The sequence below is a fragment of the Stegostoma tigrinum genome, chromosome 13 (assembly GCF_030684315.1).
Source record: "Stegostoma tigrinum isolate sSteTig4 chromosome 13, sSteTig4.hap1, whole genome shotgun sequence".
NCBI classification, from domain to species: domain Eukaryota; kingdom Metazoa; phylum Chordata; class Chondrichthyes; order Orectolobiformes; family Stegostomatidae; genus Stegostoma; species Stegostoma tigrinum.
The window spans coordinates 79,310,356-79,331,833 of NC_081366.1; the positions used below are offsets into that span (position 1 = coordinate 79,310,356).

Below are 21,478 nucleotides of genomic sequence, written 5' to 3' on the forward strand. Positions count from 1 at the left end.
AATCTGTTTACACCTCCAAGAATCCTAACAGATTTGTTAGATCTGATCTCCCTTGATGAAGCCATGCTGACTCAGCCCTGTTTAAGGATGTTCATCTCATCCTTAAGTCAAGTGCTTTTAGGCCATTTGTTACATTAAGAACTTTTTGAAAAGATGCAAGATCTTAACCATCAACTGCAAGTTGAATTTCTTTTAATCTGTTACAGGGCTTATAACAATGACAAAGCCTTTTCATACTTTTATGTATCAAATAAATAATGAACAAACTGTAGCAAAAAGAAAACTTGGACTTGTAAATACCCCACTGGCTTGGACGACTAGTGAAACATGAGGGTAAGAATGTGTACAGTACCCCTCATATCCAGCTTCCTGGCCTTAATTTTTCTAGTTTTATTCAAAGCAACGTTCACAAATAATATCTTGAAAATTCTTCTATGTTTTAGTTCTTCTAGGAACATAATTTCTTGTTTTCTGGTTATTATTAAAAAAAATCTAGCGAATTGCATCAGTTTATTTGACCATGGAGTTTTTTAATATTGCATGAAACCATGATGTAAAGTTAATTTATTTCATTTTTTGGTGAGTGACTTTATCCCAAGTGATTTTTCGCATTCAGTAGGCACACTACTCAAATACCCCTTGTGTTAGAACATTTGACACATAATTTGAATAACAGCTTCTGGATGAATCAGTATTTCTGTAACCAAAATACTTTTAAGGAAACTTTTTATTTTCTCAGTTTAGGAGGCTGAGGGCCAGTGTTGCTTTTTTTTCTAGCCGGCTGAACGTATATTATGTAAGCTGCTGCACTCTTAATGTCATTTGGGAAGAATAACAAGAGAATCAGTACTAAGAAAAATTAATTTTCTGTTTTCCCATTACCAAGAAGAAAACTTAAGAACACAATTCCCCACATCTAATTTTTTAAAATGTTTTATTTGCCCTCAAAACATCCTTGACTTCAAGGGGCTCCAATGTAGTATTTAGCTCCAATACAACAAAACTCAAACTGATCTTGTCTGAGTGCATAGTAAATTCAAACAATCAAGCATCAGGATTGGTGTCTTTTTTTCTCGGTGATATTCCAGTTAATTGTGCTAGGTTAAGAGTAACACTCTCTCTCTAAATTGGATTAATGATCCAAAGTTACTGTAGATGCAATCTGTTTACTGTATAAACTTAAAAGCCCCTAAAGCCTGACCTCCAGCCTCTGATTCTATTTAAATTTTTTACAACACCTTTCTCAGATTCTGCAGTTCCACTCTAAATTGTCACCGTTAATCATGAAGATGCCAGTAAGATTTTCTTCTTGATACTAACATAAATAAGTATAAATGTAAGCCTGTGCTTACCTGTTTTTAGTACAATGGATCTTACTGGGCAACACCACAAACTCAAGACATCATTTGAATTTTAAACACATTTTCACTGTTTCCCGTCTGTATTGCTCGTTAGGTGGTTTCAGGCACGTTTCTTTTTGGAGTTCTCACCTTGCAAAAACAGGAGTTTTTTTTTCCAATGTTAGTTGATCTATACTGCCAAGACTTTGCTCAAAAGACATGATAAACAGACTTGCTGGATTATCCGTTGCCTTGAACATTTAACTGATGTTCAAACTTTCCCATAGTTTTTCATACATCAAAGTTGAAACTGGGTGGACCATTTGCAATGACAGCAGCATTAATGGGAACTGTTAGTGACTAACAACAGGGGGTGTGTATTGGCAGGTTAACAGTCCCCATTAGTAACTCTTCACCCTCCCAGCCTGATTGTTAGCAACTCCTTTGACTGTTCAACTATCTTTCTCTCTCTTCGGGCTCTGTCTTATCATTTACTCTGTACCCCACCCACTTGCTTATTTTCTGCGTTTTCCCAGCCACCATCAGTTCTGAGGGAAGAGTCACCGGACCTGAAATGTTAACTGTTTTCTCCTCCTCGGATGCAGCCAGACTTGCTGAGCTTTTCCAGTAACTTTGTTTTAATCGCTGTTGACTGACTGGCTGAGTCCTAAAGATGCAGCTGTTAGATGTAGTCTACAGCAAGTGGGAGAGAATTAATGAGAAAAATACATTTGATTGTGTCCTCACTAACGTAGTTGCAGATGCATTTGGCTGTTAATATTAGTGGGAGTGACCACTGTGGTCATTGTGTATACCTAGTTCTGTGTTCACATTTAAGGATGCCCCCAATCAAGTCATGTGGCATGACCATTGTGATAAATGAGACAGACTTAGAACTCAAAACTGAGCAACCGTGAGGCACTGTGGGTAATTTGCAGCAGTAGAGTTTGCTTGCCCCAATCGATAACCTCATGACCTGAAATAACACTCTTCACTGTAACATTGCTATCTAGCTGGGAGATCCTCCCTGGTTCAATGAAAAGTGTTGGAGGGCATAGCAGCAGCTGCACTTGGCATATCTAAAAATGGGGCAGTCTATTAGTAACAGGTTGCCATCTTGAAAATGCCAACCTTTGTTCCAATTCTGTCTTCTATTAATTACCCAGTCCATGTTAATGTATTACTTCCAACACCTTGAGTTTATTTTAAGTAGGCTAGTGTTGCTTCCTTACTGAACACCTGGAAATCCAAATAGATTAGTTCCACTGCTTTCCCTTTATCTCTCCAGCTTGGTGTCACCTCACAGAATCAGAATAAATTTGGCATGTTTTTCCCCTTCATGAGGCCATGTTGACTCTTTGATTATATTGTGTTTATATATTTCTAAATTACATCCTATATAACGAACGTAATTTCCCCAGTACCAGATATTAAGTTAACTGGTCTATAATTAGCTCTTTTTTTGTCTCCCTACCTTTATTGAATAAATGTATTACATTGGCAGTTTTCTGTTCTTAAGGCACTTTTCCAAAACCTAAAGATGTTTGCAAGATTATTGCTAGTACACCCACTATCGCTGTAGCTACTTTTTAATATTTAAGGATGGAATAGAAGGACTGAGATTGAGCGGGGGACCTGATTGAGGTCTACAAAATCATGAGGTGTATAGACAAGAAGCTTTTTCCCCAGACTGGGGGACTCGATTACTAGGGGTCATGAGTTCAAAGTGAGAGGAGGAAAGCTTATGGGAGATGTGTGTGGGCAGTTCTTTGTGCAGAGGGTGGTGGGTGCCTGGAACGCATTGCCAGCTGAGGTAGCAGATGCAGACACAGTAGTGTCTTTTAAGATGTATCTGGACAGGTACATTGAAGGGCAGGTAGCAAAGAGATGCAGACCCTTAGAAAATAGATGACAGGCTTAGACAGAGGATCTCGATCGGCGCAGGCTTGGAGGGCTGAAGGGCCTGTTCCTGTGCTGCAATTTTCTTTGTTTCTTCTTTTGTTCTTTTGATGCATTGCATCAGGCCCAGGGACTTCTGTCTTTAGCCCATATGTTTCCGTAGTACTTTTCTTTCCAATGACTTATTGTCTTTATTTCCTCTTATCTCTGTGCTCCTTGATTGTTCACTTATTTTTTAAATGCTGTGAATGTCTTTTACCGTAAAAACTTTCACGAATTATTTATTCAATTTCAATGCCATTTCCTGGTTCCTCCATTATTTCCTAAGCTTTGCTTTGTGAAGCCTTTTAAATAAGCTCTTGCTGTCTATCATGATATTACTTGCAAGTTTACCATCATAGCTTGTTTTCTCCCTCTTTTTATTTAGTCATCTTTTGTTCCTTATAAAAGAAAACCCGAATCAGTGTTTTACTGCTAATCTTTGCTACATAGTGTGTTTTTATTTTAATTTGCTGTTATTTTTAACTTCCTTCGTTTGAGCCAGCCATGGTTATCCCTGTCTAGAATTCTACCTTCTCGTAGGGTTGGTGTGTTTTATTTTGTGAATCATTGGACTATTTTCTGAAACATCTGCTATCATTCCTCACCTGTTGCCACTGAACTCCTTTTGCAGCTGCACTTCAACCAGCTCTGCCTCAATTTCTTTGAGTGTTTAGCACTGTTGTTTGAGTCAAGAGTTTCTCCTACCACTGTCATCATCCTTTTGTTGTTTCTTACTTCCACCAATTTGGATTCTACATGTTCTCATACAAGATTACTTCTTGCTATCATATTTAATCCACCCCACTACCCCATGAGCTGAAACTCATTCCACTCTTGTCAAGCTTTGAACTATGCGTTTAGCTTGTTGAATTTATTTACCCTGTGCCAGAGTACCAGCTTGGAGGTTCTGCTTTTAATTTAACTCCTAACAGTGTAAATTCTTTCCAGAAAACTATCTTTCTACTTCTGTTAATGTTGTTTGTACCAATGTGGATAATGACAACTGATCCCTCCTCTTCCATTCCCAGGTTCTCCTTCAGGGCTGAGAAATGCCCTGGAAATGGGACAGGCAACACGGCACGTGGTAGCTGCAGAGCTGAGTACCTCTTTTCCCCCTAATTACTTATTCTGCCCCCTACCATCACTACGTTCCTATTCATACCCCCCAAAAAAATTTGAATAGCTACCTCTACCATGCTACACCACTGTCGTCAGACTACTTGTCTTCCTTGCAGTCCTAACTCATCCACTGTTTGCAAAAAATCCCATAACTGTTGGACAATGCAGAGGCTGATACTTCTCAAATTAAACTCCCTGGGTTTGTGTACCTGTCTTACATCCTCCTGTCCTTGACTGCAGTCCAAATTTGAATTGCCAAATCTGAAAGTGTGATCACTATCTGGAGCAAAGTATTCACCTAACTTTCCTTCCCTTGAGTCGCACATTATAGACAGCTCAACCCGGATTCCCCCAAAGTTCCTAGAGTTGCAAACTGTACTACAGGTATATTTGCTCTTGATGTTTGTGGCTTCCACATACTGTAGCTATAACAGATCACTTGTCATAACATTGCTTATTTTGATTTAATTTATAAATTAATTACTCCAGATTCCCTGCTGTTTGCACTTTGCAGTAATGACTTATTTTATGAAAAACAAACAATGCTGGCTACTTCTAAGAATAGAGAGAAAAATATACACTGAAGAAGTAAAGAACTTACCTTAAGACTAGAAATATGCGTTATCCTACTCACCATTCAACTTCTTTTCCAGTTGTCACGTCAGGTAGGCCTTTTGATCCATGCCTCTATCATTACTTCCCACTTGCCTCTTATTCTGGAGTGTTTCATTCTTGCAGTAAACTTTAGTTAAAGTACCTCTGACAATTTAAACCAAATTTCCAATTCATTAATTGAGTCTGTGTCTCATTCAGCTTTAGTCTCCTTCACACTGACCGTGGTACCTTACCATCCTAGTCGCTTTATGAAAGACCTTCCCTCCGTTATGAGGTCAGAGATGTTCACTGAACTGGACCAGCTGTATAAAGATTGTGGTTGCAAGAGCACGTCAGGTGCTAGGAATTGTGTTGGAATAACCTACCAACTAACTCCATTGCTTGAGCACCATTTATAAGATGCACGTTGGGAATGGGATGGAATACTCTCCCTACTTGCCTGCTGGATGAGGCTGTAATAACACTCAAGAAATTCAGTATGATCCAGAACAATGGTGCCAGCTTGAGGAGCAAACTATTCATCACATTTCACATTCACTTCATTCACCATCTGAACACAGTGACAACAATGTATACCATTTCGAAACAGGTCTTGCATTAACTAACCAAGGTTCCTCCGAGTCACTTTGCAAACTCTCATCCTCTTCTTTAAAAGATGAGCAACAGCTGAATGGGAATATGGCCACTACCTGCAAGTTTCGTTTCAAGCTATACACCACTGACTTGGCAGTATAATCTCTGTTCCTCGCTGTCATTGGGTCGGAATCCTGGAGCAGTCTGCCATACCATACTGATTGTGCACCTGTACTAAATGATGTTGAGGTGCTGATGTTGGACTGGGTTAGACAAAGTCAGAAGTCCCACGAAACCAGGATGTAGTCCAGCAGGTTTGTTTGAATTTGCAAGCTTTTGGAGCACTCTTCCTTCGTCAGGTGATGTGGAGGGAATTCACTGCCTGTGCGCTTCTCTCCACTTAGCCTGACACAGGAGACATGCTCTGAAAGCTTGTGATTTCAGGTAGACGTGTTGGACTGCAACCTGGTGTCATGTGACTTCTGACTTCATATTAAATGGACTACAGTGGTTCAGTTAGATAACTCATTACAACTTTTTCCTAGGCAGACACGTTTACCTGAAATCACAAGCTTTCAGAGCATGTCTCCTGTGTCAGGCTAAGTGGAGAGAAGCGCACAGGCAGTGAATTCCCTCCACATCACCTGACGAAGGAACAGTGCTCCAAAAGCTTGCAAATTCAAACAAACCCGCTGGACTACATCCTGGTTTCGTGGGACTTCTGACTTCATATTAAATGGACTACAGTGGTCCAACTCATTACAACTTTTTCCTAGGCAGACTCCTATATCCCATGATTTTAAAAAACAAATTTCACCGCTACGTTCACTTTTAGCAGATTGTCCCGTGCATCGTGATCACTCAGTCTAACGCCGTCTGCCCCGATTTCTCAGGGCAGTCGTTACTGTATACATGCGTTTGAGAAGCTCAGGGTGCCTCGTTGCTTTCTGTAGTGACTCTATCACCGTTGTAATCCATTGGATTCTTATTTAGGCGTAATGATTTATAATGTTGAATAACCACTGTCTTACCATTACCCCTACTTCTTTACCTGGACTTTTCATTCCTTCTGACCTTCTCCTCTTCAGTAACTTATCCTCAGAATTAGTGCCAACCTTGGACACTGTTATATGATGCCTTCAAATTTGATGCTTGACATGCAAAGTCTCTGAAAAGGATTTGATTAATCATACTTCCGTCTAGGGCAAGAGGATGTCACCAGCATACTAGGTAATTTAGGATTTCTCCCGTTGACCATTTGATGGGGACTGTATCCTGTATGGTTCTTCGCATGAACTGTCCAGGCCAGAGCAGTTGCCACTTATTGCACTCAAAACTTAAACTCTGCTGTTTCTCCACAGATGTTTCTAGATGCCTGAGTTTCTCTAGCACTTTGTTTTTTATTTCCTTTCTCCATAACTTCATCTACTGTCACTTTCGTCCTCAGCATGTATTACTCCAAAAGGTCCTAAGTGAACCCTGCACTTAAATTTTTAACATCAGCTTCAAACTCTGGAGAAGCTTGCATCACTGCGTCTGATGCAACCAAGTAGAAAAAGCAGTGTTCCCTCCTTTTGGAAACAACTTGTTGCAGCGACTGAGAGGAAATCCTGAATCAGCAGTTCCTCCAGAACTCAATCACCTATGATATTTTGTTCTGATGACAGACCTTCCATGCACAGATCATTGTCAATGGAACCCTACCAATCTACCAGTTGATGAAGGCTGTGACCTGTGTGCTGACGAGCAAGCGAGAATGTGTTACTGTAGAAGAACTAATTCTGGTTTCTTTAAAGTGTAAAATGAAGATATTAGTCTGTGTTCTGTAACTTCTTGATTCATGACAACTCCCTCATTAAAGTTACCTGCTTTGAGGGCTTACAGTAGGACAAGACAGCATTCTGTGATAGTGCCTACATATTCAGTATTATTCACTAATTTTTCAGCCTTGTATACCCCTCATGAGTTACAACAGTTTGCTTTTTATTCCCCAAGTTTTATAACTTGATGTTGATTAGAAACTTTATTGGATCCCTTTAATAAAACCTGACTTGATCAGATAAATGGCACAGAATCATAGAAGGGTTATGCAGAACCTCTGAATTTCTACATGCAGTTGCTGTGTGCCTAGTTTCCAGTTTAATTTGTCATTTTTTTTTAGAATGCCTGCTTAACAGCAACAGTATCTCATGGGAGACTACATCAGTCCAAATAAACTATCTTGCAATTTTGCATGGAATCATCGTTCTTTTAATTACTTCCGTAGTTCTCATCCCTCAGCCTAAAACAGCTTTGATCTTCATGCTTTCCTAATCTAATGTTGATCCTCAAAATTGAATAAATTGGTGAGAGTTTAGCCAATTTTTTGGACATACCTTTGATGTGCAACCAGTACCTAACACTACATAGAACATAACAGCACAGTACAGGCCCTTCGGCCCTCGATGTTGTGCCGACCTGCCATATGATTAAATAAATCTGCAACTTCTACAACTTCTTGTGCCTACTATTATTTCTTTAGACTAATGATAATTATCATAGTAAGCTTGCAGATGACATCACAATTGGAGGTGTAGTGGACAGCCAAGAAGATTACTTCAGAATACAATGGGATCTTGATCAGATGGGCCAATATGCTGAGGAGTGGCGGATAGAAGTTTAATTTAGATAAATGTGAGGCACTACATTTTAGAAAGGCAAATCTGAGCAGGACCTCTAACCTAATGGTGACGCCCTGGGGCCTCTTTCTGAATAAAGACCCTGGAGTACAGGTTGATAGTTCCTTGAAAGTGAAGTCAGAAGTAGATAGGATAGCGAAGAAGGCATTTGATATGCTTGCCTTTATTGGTCAGTATATTGAGAAAGGAGTTGAAAGGTCATGTTGTAACTGTGCAGGATGTTCATTAGGCCCCAATTAGCATACTGTGTGCAATTTTGATCTCCCTGCTTTAGGAAGGATGTTATGAAACTTGAAGGGGTTCGGAAAAGATTCAAAAGGTAGTTGGCAGGATTGGAGGGTTTGAGCAAGAAGGGAGAGACTGAATAGACTGGGACAGGATAGCCTCTGGAGGTTCGGAGGTTGAGGGGGCGACCTTATAGGGGTTTATAAAATTCTGAAGGGAATGGATAGGGTAAATTGACAAGGTCTTTTCCCTGGCATGGGGGAGTCCAAAACTAGAGGATATAGGTTTAAGGTGAGCAGGGAAAAGTTTAAAAAGGATGTAAGGGGTAACTTTTTTGTGCAGAGATTGGTGTATATATAGAATAAGGTACATTGAGGCAGAAGCTGGTACAATTACAACATTTCAGAGGCATCTGGTTGGGTGCATGAATAGGAAGCATTTAAATAGATATGGACCAAATGCTGGCAAATGGACTAGATTTATTTAGGAAATCTGGTTGGCGTGGACAAGGTGGACTAAATGATCTGTTTCCATGCTGTATGTCTCTATGACTGTATTTTCAGCCTCCAGATTCTCCGGAGAGAGAAACGAGAAATAACGTTTTGAGTCTGACTTCAGAACAGAACAAGATGCTCTGATGATGGAGTCGTAATCGACTTGGTGTTCACTCTCCATCTGTCCGTAGATGCTAAGTTTCTCCTGCATTTTATTTGATTTCAGATTTCCAGCATCTGATGTATTTTGTTTTTATTTCAGTCGCTTTGAGAATCAAGCTCATGGTTCATTGTGTAATGATGTTTTGAGTCAGAACTGAAGGATCTTGTTAAATATTCACTGGGAATTTCTGGGGCTCATTTTCCTACCATAGCCTGGCTGGTCAGCTCAGTTGGTTGGATGGCTTGTTTGTGATACAACATGGCAGCAACAGAATGGGTCAATTCCCACACCATTTGAGGTTACCGTGAAGGATTCTCATTCTCAGTCTCTCCCCTTGCTTGAGGTGTAGTGACCCTCAGGCTGAACCACCACCGGTCAGGTCTCTCTAATAAAAGAGCAGTCCTGTGGTTTGGTAAGACAATAGTAACTTTACTTTTTACTCCTGTTCTAAACCTGTCATCTGCAATGCCCAGCTCTGCTTAGAGTAGTGTAATTTTCATTCCTTCAGTGTGCAACTGTTCCTTAGTATCTGTACCTGTGCTTGTACCCAACATCTGGGTGACCTCAAAACACCACATCACTGAGTCCTCCATTGCACGTGGCACTGCAGAATGCTTTATTTGTGCTATCAAGGCTGCTAGAAATGATTACTTCACCTGAGTATTTTTGCATTTCTGCAAATTTTGTACACATTGTTCAATTATGTTTAGTTTTGTTGCATACATTTCTCCATGGAATGAATGTCCATCATTCAAAATCTTAATTCTGACCTTTCTAATATGTATCCAAAAGGTCATCTTTTTTGTAAGTTTTGTCCACAAGACTGAGTGGGGCTAAAGCTTCCACATTATTGCAACATTGGTCTTGTAACACCTAAAATATTTTGTTTTTGATTTTCTTTTTGTGAGCGGTTTACCAGAATAACAGTGCATTTAGGGATGGGCAACAAATACTGCCCACCATGTTAAAGAATAACTTTTACAAAAGTGAAAATGTGCACGTCAAACCTTACTTCCACTGCTAATCTGTCTCTATGTACATTCTTTGAATGGCCATCAGCTCTTGCAGTCATGAGTACGTAGGCAGATAATCATTTCCTGACCATTTATGTTTGCCTTCAGTCGTTCTTCGCAAAAGATGATCAGTCAGTAATCTGTTGCCTTAAAATAATCTTACTAATTTGTAGTTATTTATAAGTTAACCACAGAATCCCACTTATGCTATATTGCTTTTCATTCTTTCCATCATCCTTATTAGGAATTTAATAAGGATGATGGAAATCTGAAGTAAGCATTTAAAACTACTGGAAAAGACAGACAGATCTCTAACAATGGAGAAAGCAGAGTTAAGAGGCCAATTATCCAACATTTACTTTTTTTTCTTCAGTGGATGCTGTTTGACCTATAGAATTTTACCAACCTTTTTGATCTTATCCCAAGTTTTCAGATTAGATTAGATTAGATTCCCTACAGTGTGGAAACAGGCCCTTTGGCCCAACAAGTCCACGCCACCCCTTGAGGCATCCCACCCAGACCTATCCCCCTATAACCAACCCACACACACACCCTGAAAACTACGGGCAATTTAACATGGCCGATCCATCTCGCCTGCACATCTTTGGACTGTGGGAGGAAACCAGAGCACCCAGAGGAAACCCACGCAGACACAGGGAGAATGTGCAAACTCCACGCAGACAGTTACCCGAGGCTGGAATCGAACCCGGGTCCCTGGTGCTGTGAGGCTGCAGTGCTAACCACTGAGCCACCGTGCCGCCCCAATCTGACTTGCTGTATTCTGCATACATTGTATGCCAAGTTTTGTGACATAGCATTTCTATTTCTTGACTTTGTGTATGTTTATTCACAGATAAGGCCACAGGATGCGAATGAAGGTATTCAGCCGGTTGATGAGCTGGTCCTTGCTCAGAACATTGAACATCATGCTAAACAGAAGGAGTGGAAAAGAACAGAAATATTACCCAATATTACAGAACTGAAACAGCAGTCCTCTTCACTAGGTAAGAATTGCATATCAGTGCACTCAGGCAAAATTGCTGTATTTTAAATTGTTTGATTTAATATGTTTTTAGTGGGGCTGCTATCAGTGTTTAACATTAACGTGAAACCTCAATGTTGCTTCATGCCAGTTGTGGCATAGGGTCATACAACTTTACCAGCCCTATTTTGGAACGGCTGTTCCTTCTCCCTAAAGGCCTTTCCCACTCTTCAGCCTTCCTGCTGTAAGCCCAGCATGTCACTCACCTGTCCTGGCCCTCCCACTCCAGCTCCTCCTGCTTGACAACTCACTCACATTCACTGCCTCTTTAGCTTGTGGTTTACCTCTGCAACACTGCAATCTGTGTAGATTGGGAGTGGGAGAGGCAGCAATTAAGAGATAAAGAGAAAGAGTTAACATTTATTTTGTTTTAATATTTAGTTCAATTTAAAAGTTATCTTGTTTGTTGAAGTCACTTAGCAAGGTACAATGTTTTGTTTATTTCTGACAGCCACCGACAAAACCTATATAAAGCTTTTATATTGCTTGTAATGGGAGGATTGTTCCATTCCGTTTCATTTGAATTTGCACATTTTTTAAACTAACTACTTATATTAGTGAGGAAATGCTATATTTCCGCAATCCCTCTTACTATTTAGCAGGCTACAAACTCAACACTCGTATCGTACCCATGAGCAGCTTGTATTTTAAAAGTTGCTGAGTCTTTAAAGATTCTGACCAGCCTGTTTATTTCGCTGCGTGTAAAATTTCAGTTTGTTATATGAAGTACATGTACATGTCTTAAAGAGAGCGTTGTTTTTGCTCCCCTTCTACCTCCCCTAACCCAAACCCTATCGCAGGTGGAAGTTCCCATTCCACCTTCACCTCTTGCTGCCTCCAGCATAAGGTCATCCGTTACATGGTTGAAGCTTACACAGACAACATACACTCTGAGCTACTTGGCTGTGCATACACTAAGAAAATGCTGTTTAGATTGTTTCTTTGCAGCTAATGTCTGTTCTCTTTATTTTTCACAGCTGATGTAATGTATTATGTTTATCTAAAATGATTTGTAGCCCATTAAACAAGGCCCAAAGTGTGTTCACCGAAGAAACAAAACATGACACCTCAGCTCATATTGGAAATAATGATAATATGATCCAAAGCTTGGTTAAGGAAAGAGATTTTTTTGGTTATTGAAAGGAGAAAAGTGAAGTAGAGTTGAAGAGAGAAATATAAGGAGCGTATTCCAGAGCCTATGGCAAGGCAATCACATCAATGATGGAGTGATTTAAACTTAAAATGTTGAAGAGATACAAATTGGAGAGGAGTACAGATATCTTCGAGTTGTGGGTGTAACGGCGATTGAAGGGATAGGATATGACTGAGGTCAAAGAGGGATTTGAAAATAAAGATGAGAATTTTAAAATCTGGGTTTTGCTGGGTTTAGAGCCATTATAGGTCAGTGAGCATAGGGAGATCAGTGAACAGAACTTGCTTTGATTTTGAAGAAGAATTTTGCATTATCTTGTATTTATAGAGGGTAGAAAGTGGGAGAGCAGCATGAAAGTGCTGGAAGTATCGATGGTATGAATGTAGGTTTCAGCAACAGATGAATAATATATGGCCAAAGTTGGACAATGTTAGAGAGATGCAAATAGGTGCTGTTCATGATGGTGGTTATTTCAGTCAAATGTGATAGTAAGGCTGGAAGCAGATTAGTTTAATGTCAGATTGCTAGATGGAATTAGAAGTGAGGGAAAGGGTCTTATTTAAAAGACCGTCAGTATTCCTAACATTTTATTTGTAGGAAATTTATGCTCATCCAGTGCTGGGTGCTGAGTTAGCAATTGGTAATTTCAGCAGCACCATTCAAACTTATGATCTCAACCACCTTTTAAGGACAGGGACAACAATAGGCAGGAACGCCATCCCTTGTAAGTTGCCTTCCAAACCATGCACCATTCTGACTTGCAGCTTTGTTGCTGTTGCTTTGCTATTGATAGTTAAAATCGTGAAATCACCTATTAGCTGTATAGGAATACCTACACTACAAGGTCTGCTGCAGTTGAAGAAGACAACTGAACACCACATTTCAGAGGCAGTTAGGGATGGGCAGAACATGCTGGCTTTACCTGTGATGCCCTTATCCCACATGTAAAAGTCATACAAAAATTAATAACAAAACCAGATGACAGCAGTTGGAGGATGATGTGGTCAGTTGTGCCAAAGGCTGCAGATAGTTAGAGAAGGATAAGGACTGCTTTGTAGACTTACACCCATATTTAATTAGGCAGCAGAAAAATCTATAGTTTAGCACAAACTTCAGTTTGTTTGTGATTCTTTCCCTGTCAAAAAGCCAGAACACCACTGGGAAAGAGCCTACTTTCCCTTTTTTTTTGATAACCCATCACCAATTAAGTAAAACACCCAATCATCGAATTACCAACAATGTCTCTAAGATCCAGCTTTTTAAAAAATCTGTCTTAAACACAAATTACAAATTTCCCACCAAGAGGAAAATCTTGCTTTTTTTTAGGTAAATAAAAATTAAAAGAACTGTGGATGCTATAAATCAGAAGTAAAAACAGGAGTTGCTGGAAAAGCTCAGCAGGCTTGGCAGTATCTGTGAAGAGAAATCATAAATAACATTTTAGGTTCAGTGACCCTGCCAAATTAACCACTGACCCAATTGATTACATAAGAACTCCAATCTCTTTTTAACTGAAGGATCATTCAGTTATCTAATGAAACAAATAAAACCTAGAACATTACAGTGCAGTACAGGCCCTTTGGCCCGCGATGTTGTGCCGACATGTGAAACCAATCTGAAACCCATCTAACCGACACTATTCCATTATAATCCATATGTTTATCCAATGACCATTTAAATGCCCTTAAAGTTGGTGAGTCTACTACTGTTGCAAATAGTTAACATTGCCTAACAGGAGCAAGAACACTGCTCTTTTTCTTCTTGTTAAGTATTTATTCCATATTTATTATACAGAAACGTAACTTCTTTTACAGTATAGACAGATTAAATCTGAAAGTCCAGAAATGACTCCCTGTTTAATTTGTAGACAAGTCATGTTTCTCTCCTCCTCTGGCTTTCAGCTGCTGCTGTTTCTCTGATGTTGCGGCTGAGGAGATCATTAAATCCCAGTTTCCCCAATGAATCTTTGGTAGAACCAAGCTCTCTCTTTTTTTGAAAGAATGTATCAACTAGGAACCCGTTTTCTTTTTATTTTAAATAACCTGCTCAGTTATTCTCTGAAGCACCCTCAAGACAAATGGAACTTGAACCGAGACCTTCTGGCCTAGAGGGAAGGATGCTACTACTGTACAAAAAGACCGTAACCAAGAAACCAGCTCTCTTTTTTTAAATGAATCTGTTCAGATGCGTTGTAGCATACATCTTGAATAGTTGGGACTTGAATCCAGCTTTTCTGACCCAGAGGTAGGGACGATACTACTATGCCACAAGAACCCTTTAAGAACCTTTTTTTTGTAAATATTGATATATTGATATTTTCTAAGTAAGCTCTGGTGCAGGTGAGACCAAACCCAGGCAATGAGTCTCACCTATTCTCAGTCAAATCTGGAGTTTCTCTGCTGTTCACAGTGGGTCAGTATGTTAGGCTGTTAACTGGAAGATTGGTGGGTTGAGAACTCCCAGGGATGAAGGAGCTTCTGGTTGACCATTTCAAAGGACCTGCGTTTCTAGCACTGTTAAAGAGGGCAGTTGACATTTTTCTTTTGTGCATAGCTTTCAAAGTCATAAATAGCATTCTAATTTGGCACTAAACTAGAGACAGAAATGGAGGGATTAAAATATGGAGTTATAGGCACTGGCTTGAGGAATGACAACACTTGGAAGAGGAAAGGGAGGTTAGAAATGAGACGATTGTGAAATAACTCCACAAAGGCTAGTATCCTGTCACTATGCCACCCTTTATTTACACATGGAGACTCCTTGACACTGAGCTAGCTCTGAATGAACAGGATACCTGACACAGAGATAGTAGGAACTGCCGATGCTGGAGAATCTGAGATAACAAGGGTCTCAACCTGAAACGTCAGCTTTCCTGCTCCTCTGCTGCTTGTTCTGCTGTGTTCATCCAGCTCTATACCTTGTTATCTCAAGATGCCTGACCCTACCGGTTTTTATATGTCAGTCAGAGAACTCATTCTGTGAAATCCACCTGGCTGACCTTGTTCCAATCACTACATACCTCTCCCTCGAGTCCAAAGACATAGGCCATCCTTTTTTTTTGTAGCTGCTCCTGAGGCATTTTAGCACCAGGTCAGGCTCCTCCAACTCTGCCTGGGGTGATATGGGTAGTGTGTAACACACAGCAGCTCTCACCTCTTGTGTCCGGAACATCTCGGAAGAAAATTATTCTTCCCTTCAAATGGTAAAGGCACCAAGGCAACAATATCTGCCATGTTCTTCTCGGATTCCAATGTGCCTTCAATGTCTAATATAGAGGGAGAGCTCATGAGTTCTGTAACAGTCAGAAAGATTGTTGAGCCAGGGATGTTTTGCTTACATGAATTTACACTTTTCATCTAGTCTACTACATGCTTGTTCAGTACATATCCAAACTTTATATGTCACTGGACCTGACTCATGCTGACCATGTCCCTTACCCTTGTAAGACCATTCTCATGGTTCCTACACCAAGCTTCTTTTAGTGGAGTTGTGTATCCAGCATTGGCGTTCCTGATGCTGTTTAAAACCCAACATGTATTCTCTCTCCAAATGTGACTGCCAAACCTTCATTCTGTATGTGGGCGTATTTATGCTCTCCATTAGCCAAAGTCCTGGATACATACCCTATTGGGCATTCCTCTCCATTGGCCAACTATGAGTGAATACCACTCTGATGCTGTACAGGGAGGCATTGGCTGTCAATACCAGATCTTACTTGGGATCATAGCGTGCCAAGACCTTAGAGGGCGGTAGCTGTTTCTTCATTTCCCTGAAAGCTATACTTAGCCTTGGAAATAGTTACAGAGGCAAACCCTTAAGAGTTGACGCGAAGGTACCAGGATGGAGGCCAGGTTATGAAGGAATTTTCTGAATTAATTCACCAGCCCAAGGAAGCACCTAATCTCCAGTACAGACATAGGAACTGGGGTATCTTTGATCGCCCTCATGTTGTCTTCCTGCAGTTGTAACCTGGTGTCATCGACTCTGTCATCCAAGTGGAACATTTGGGGTTTCTGGAACACGTTATTTCCTTCTTCCAGGGTTTCTGGAACACACGTTATTTCCTTCTTGCAGGTGTATGCCTGCCTGGGAGAAATTCCTAAGGATCATGGCCACGTTCTCTCAGGGCTCTTCTTGGTCTTCTCTGATATTAGTAATTCATCTAGATTAAAGGCGACCTGGGTAGACCTTGTAAAATGTTCTCCGTCCTCTGCTGAAAAATTGCACATGCTGATGATATCTCAAATGGCAGTCTTGTGTATTGGTACAAACTCTTATGGGTATTAATTGTAGCACACTTCTTACAAACTTCATCTAACTGCAGGTATGCATAGTTCATAGCCAGCTTTGTGAAGGACTGGTGCCCTGCCAGGTTTGCGTATAAATTCTCTATGCATGGCATTGGGTACTTAAGCAGCTGTGAAAAGCTGTTTACTATTTGTTTAAAATCCTTGCAAAGCAAATTAACACATCTGGCTTCACATTTGTATGATTGGTGCTGCCCATTTAACAAACCGGAGTTGTTTGATGATTCCTTTGCTTTCCAGCCTTCACATTTCTTCCTCTACTTTTGCCTGCAAGGTAAATGGCATAGGGCAGGTCTTGTGAAATGATAAAATTGCCTCTTAGCCAACATGGAAGATTGTCTTAGTGATAATGGGAACTGCAGATGCTGGAGAATCCAAGATAATAAAGTGTGAAGCTGGATGAACACAGCAGGCCAAGCAGCATCTCGGGAGCACAAAAGCTGAGGTTTCGGTCATCAGGTTGTCTTGCCTCCTTTGATAGTCCCTAGACCTTCCTGAAAATCTTTCTGGGCATTTAGTTAGAACTTCATTCAGACAGCTGTTTTCTGATAGGCTGAATGGTTTTCAATCTAGCTGAATCTTTCCCTAAGAAGCTCGGGCCCAAGCCTTTTACCACAATCAGTGGTATGAACCAGCTGCTTCTCTTAAAATGCTGGAACCAAAGTTGAAACCTTAATCTATAAAGGTTTCTTAGTATAGGTTCTCAGTTCAAAAAAGTTCTTGTTCAAACTTAAAGGTTGGAGCGCAGAGTAAATTTTATTGAAGACTGGTTCTGCAGTTGCTGAAAGGCTGCACCATTATTGACCTCTATTAGAACCGGGTGACTATTTAACCAGATATTTATATTAACTGTTAATGATTTTGATGTTGCTAAGCAATTTAACTGTTCCGAACCAGATGTAGGTGGACCTTCCAGGGGTCCACACTCTCAGATATTGGCGTATGAGTTCTCTGTCAGTTTAGGCCTAGTGGGACTCTCTTGCTATTTTGAGTCTGCAAACCTGCAGCAACTACAATGGCTTGCTGGCCCTGATCCTGAAGAAAGTTTTAACTGGTTGACGGAGGCATGGCTTTGTTTTGGGGGGGGTTTTGCGGTGGGCTAACCTAGATTTCCTCTGTTTAGGATATGTCTAAGTGAGGCTATGCAATTACCGTCACTCAAATGGTGTTCCCCAGGCTCAGTCAGACTGGCAGGGGGTGTCCACTTCAGTTGGAATGTCCTGCAGTTCATGTGTTCCACTCGCCATGTTTTTCTAATGACGAAGTTAGTTGTAGTACCTGTTTGAAGACCAGTTGGGCTTCAGCTGGTAGGTGCTTTTGCGTGGTTACATCATTCATTCCACTCCCATCATCACTAAAATAACTGCACAGAGGCCAGTATCCCAGAACCAAGTCACCCTTTATTTACACATGGAGAAGCCTTGACAACTGACCCGGCTCCCTCGGAGCCAGCGCTGAGTGAACAGGATGTCTGACACACCTGTTTACATCTGTCAGCCAGGACTCCTGATTGGGACTGTTAATCTGGTCCAATCAGGGAGCTCCTATTCTGTGAGGTCAACCTGGCTGGCCTTGTTATAATCATGGAGTTGTTTGCAAGAATGTTTGGGTCATGGGCTTTTTTTTTTAAACAAGAAGAGTGTGGTGGTGAGCAATTTAAGAGAGGGATCCAATTGTAATGTCAGCTAACAAGAAGATCAGGATTGGTTGTCTAAACTGGCTGTCCACCCCTACTCTTAAATTTGAGGGATAGGATATAAGGGTCCTTCTAGTGGGAACAAGGACTTGTTTCACTGGGGATGAGGAAATCAGTGGTTGAAGGGAGAGTAGTTGAGCAGATCTGTAACTAGAAGAAGGCCTGCTCTGAAGAAGAGTCACTAGACCTGGTACCTTGACACTGCTTCCTCTCCACAGATGCTGCTAGACTTGCTGAGTTTCTGTAGCAGTTTGTTTTTGTTTCAGATTTCCAACATCTGCAATTCTATCTTTTGTTTCTTATGTAACTAGGAATGTTGTGATGAACAGAGAGACCAAGGAGGGTTATTGAATTTTGTATGTGCCAGTTGTAACTGAATTGGGCAGTAGTTTGTCTTAGGAGGTGGTATGGATGGGGACTATGGTGGATAAGGCTCTAAGAAAATGATCAAGAATGTAATTGATAAGATTGGAGTAGGAACACCACGTGCAATCAATGTTGAAATTCATGTGATGTTCATTTTCCAATTCTACAAGTTTACTAAAATCAGACCATTTGGTAAATGAAAGTCAGATGCTACATGGAAGCCTGAAAAATAAATAGACGGTGCTGGAAATGCTCTTGGGTCAAGCAGTATCTGGGGAAAGGGAAACAGAGAACGTTTCAGGTTGATGACCTTTCATCAGAACTGGGAAATCTTACAGATGTAATAGGTTTTGAGCAAGGGTTGGGTGGGCAAGGAGAAAGGAAGATCTGTGACAGGTTTGAAGAAAGGAGGTGAATTTATTATTGAAGACTACCTAATCTCTAACCTGTGCAAGTATCTATGCTATTTAAGTGACCCGTTCAGTTGAGTTTCTGCTCAGTGACAATCCTGTCTGATTTTTATTCCATTTGACATTAATCCGTTACATTTCTTTAATCACACTTAGGACATGGGAATCACTGACTAGGCTGCCATTCCCATCCCTAGGTGAACTGCCTTCTTGAATCGATGCAGTCCTTGTGGTATAGAACACACCATAGTGCTGTTAGGGAGGAAGTTCCAGGATTTTGACCCAGCAACGGTGAAGGAATGGTGATGTAGTTCCAAGTCAGGATGGTGTGAGATCTGGAGAAGAACTTGCAGGTGCTGGTGTTCCTATGAATCTGCTGCCCTTTTCCTTCTAAGTGATGGGCTTATGGGTTTGGAAGGCCCTGTCAAAGGAGCCTTGGTGAGTTTCTGCAGGTTATCTTGTAGATGGTATACACTGCTGCCTCTGTGTTTCAATGGATGTGACGATGTATATGAATGTTGAAGACTGTAGATGAGGTACCATTCAAGGTAGGTGCATTCTCTTGGATGGTGTCAGACTTCTTGAGTGTTATTGGAGCTGCAATCATCCAGGCAAATGAGGAGTATTCTATTTCACACCTCCTGGCCTTGAAACCAAAGAAGTGATGTAGCTGATTTAGTTTAGTTTCTGGTCAATGTTAACATCCAGGATATTGATAGTGCGTGAATCAGTGATGGTGATGGTAATGACAGTGGACATCAAAGTGCAATGGTTATGCTCTTGCTTGATTACTGCGTCAGATCATAAAGAATACATGTATCTTTGTTATTTCAGTTGTGCAATGGTTGTTGTTGATGCAATGTGAATGACATCTGTTTGGGAACAAATTTTCCCTATCTTTTTATCAGTCTTCTAATTTTTTCTGTATAATAAGGGATGGGGTGAAACAATTTTTGTTAGTTCAAGCTCTTTTTTAGCATGTAACATTGAATTATCTAGTATTTCAAATTAAGTACTTCAGTTAAAATAATATATTCTTAATGCAATAGAAAAATCAAAGCAGATATTTCAAACTAAGCAACTTTGAATGAGGAGCGGTATACTATACTAGATAAAATACCAGGTTCATACTTCTATCTGAAAAGCATTAATGAAATGTTTAATGCACAGTGTGTCAATATGAAACACGTCTCCGAGAACTTGAGGAAATTGTGTTAAGATGCAAAGATATAAGCTAAAGCATTTCCTCTAGAAAAGAGGAAATTGAGCACTTTTCCACTTTTATTACTGTACTTTTAGTACCACTTGGAACATACAGCTAAGTGTAACCTGCTGTGTATCAATATATTACAGTCAAGACTTATAGTTCAAAAGTCAGAGCAAATTAATGAAGAAAAGAGGGAAGAGCAACTAAAGATAGCAGTTTCAAGTACAGTTTAACAATATTGCAGAAATAATTCTGTGGACTTGCATATATATTCTGGCTACAGAAAATGCCTTAAAAAATAAAATAATAAAATTGACAAGGTTTACAGGAAAGGAAGGCATAGCATGGAGAAAATAACAGTTGAAAAGCGCATCAAGGATTTCTAATGATGTTACTCATTCTCTCTCAGATCAAAAAATTAATTGCAGGCCACTTTAGTTCCTAACTGCTCTCATTGAAAATAACAGTTCTAGTTGTATATCCCAATGTTTAGAAACCTGATAGTGTTCATGCATTACTGTATTAAGTATAACCTCCATCCATATTTGTATGATTGCAGTTATTACTGAAGGCAAACGCCAAAGAAAACCCAGTAAAAAACTGCTGGAATCGACAGAAGATTATGACCAGTTGTTTATCTCTAAAAAGAAACTCAAAACATGCCTTCAACCGTTATACCAGGTATGTTGTCATTCCGATCAATGTATGAGTTTTTTTTTGAGTAGATTTCAAATATTGATAAACCTCGTACAGAGCTCTGTGGTATTTGAGTCAGGAGGAGTTGCAGAATGGATGGCTAGCTGGCTATCAAACAGAGAACAGAGATGAAGAGCTCAGATCATTATCATAGACATCAGTGCCAATGGCCTTTTCTTGTTGTTACAAACCTCTACATATGGCTGACCTCAAGCTTGCTGCTTTCCTCCTTCACAATATTCAGTGCATGTTAGTTGCAGGCCTCGATTACTTCAGACTGTGTATTCATGTCCTTTAAGCTGACACGTTTCAAATTATTGTACGAGACACATGCACTGTTGCCAAATAGTCATTGCAGGTGCAAAATTACTCTGTTGTCAACTTGGAAACTTGAATTGCTTTCCCGCTGCTGCTTAACAAGTTGCTGAGGTGCCTGGAAA

At 40.3% G+C, this 21,478-nt stretch overlaps 1 protein-coding gene across 1 annotated transcript in view; it reads left to right on the forward strand.

The window, feature by feature from the left end:
* LOC125458162 (uncharacterized) overlaps positions 1-21,478 on the forward strand; it is a 166,763-nt gene that overhangs the window by 86,559 nt on the left and 58,726 nt on the right. Inside the window, exons 6-7 of the mRNA XM_059650811.1 lie at positions 11,015-11,165; positions 20,902-21,023. Of these exons, the coding sequence (XP_059506794.1) occupies positions 11,015-11,165; positions 20,902-21,023 (273 nt within the window). The remainder of the gene's footprint in view (positions 1-11,014; positions 11,166-20,901; positions 21,024-21,478) is intronic.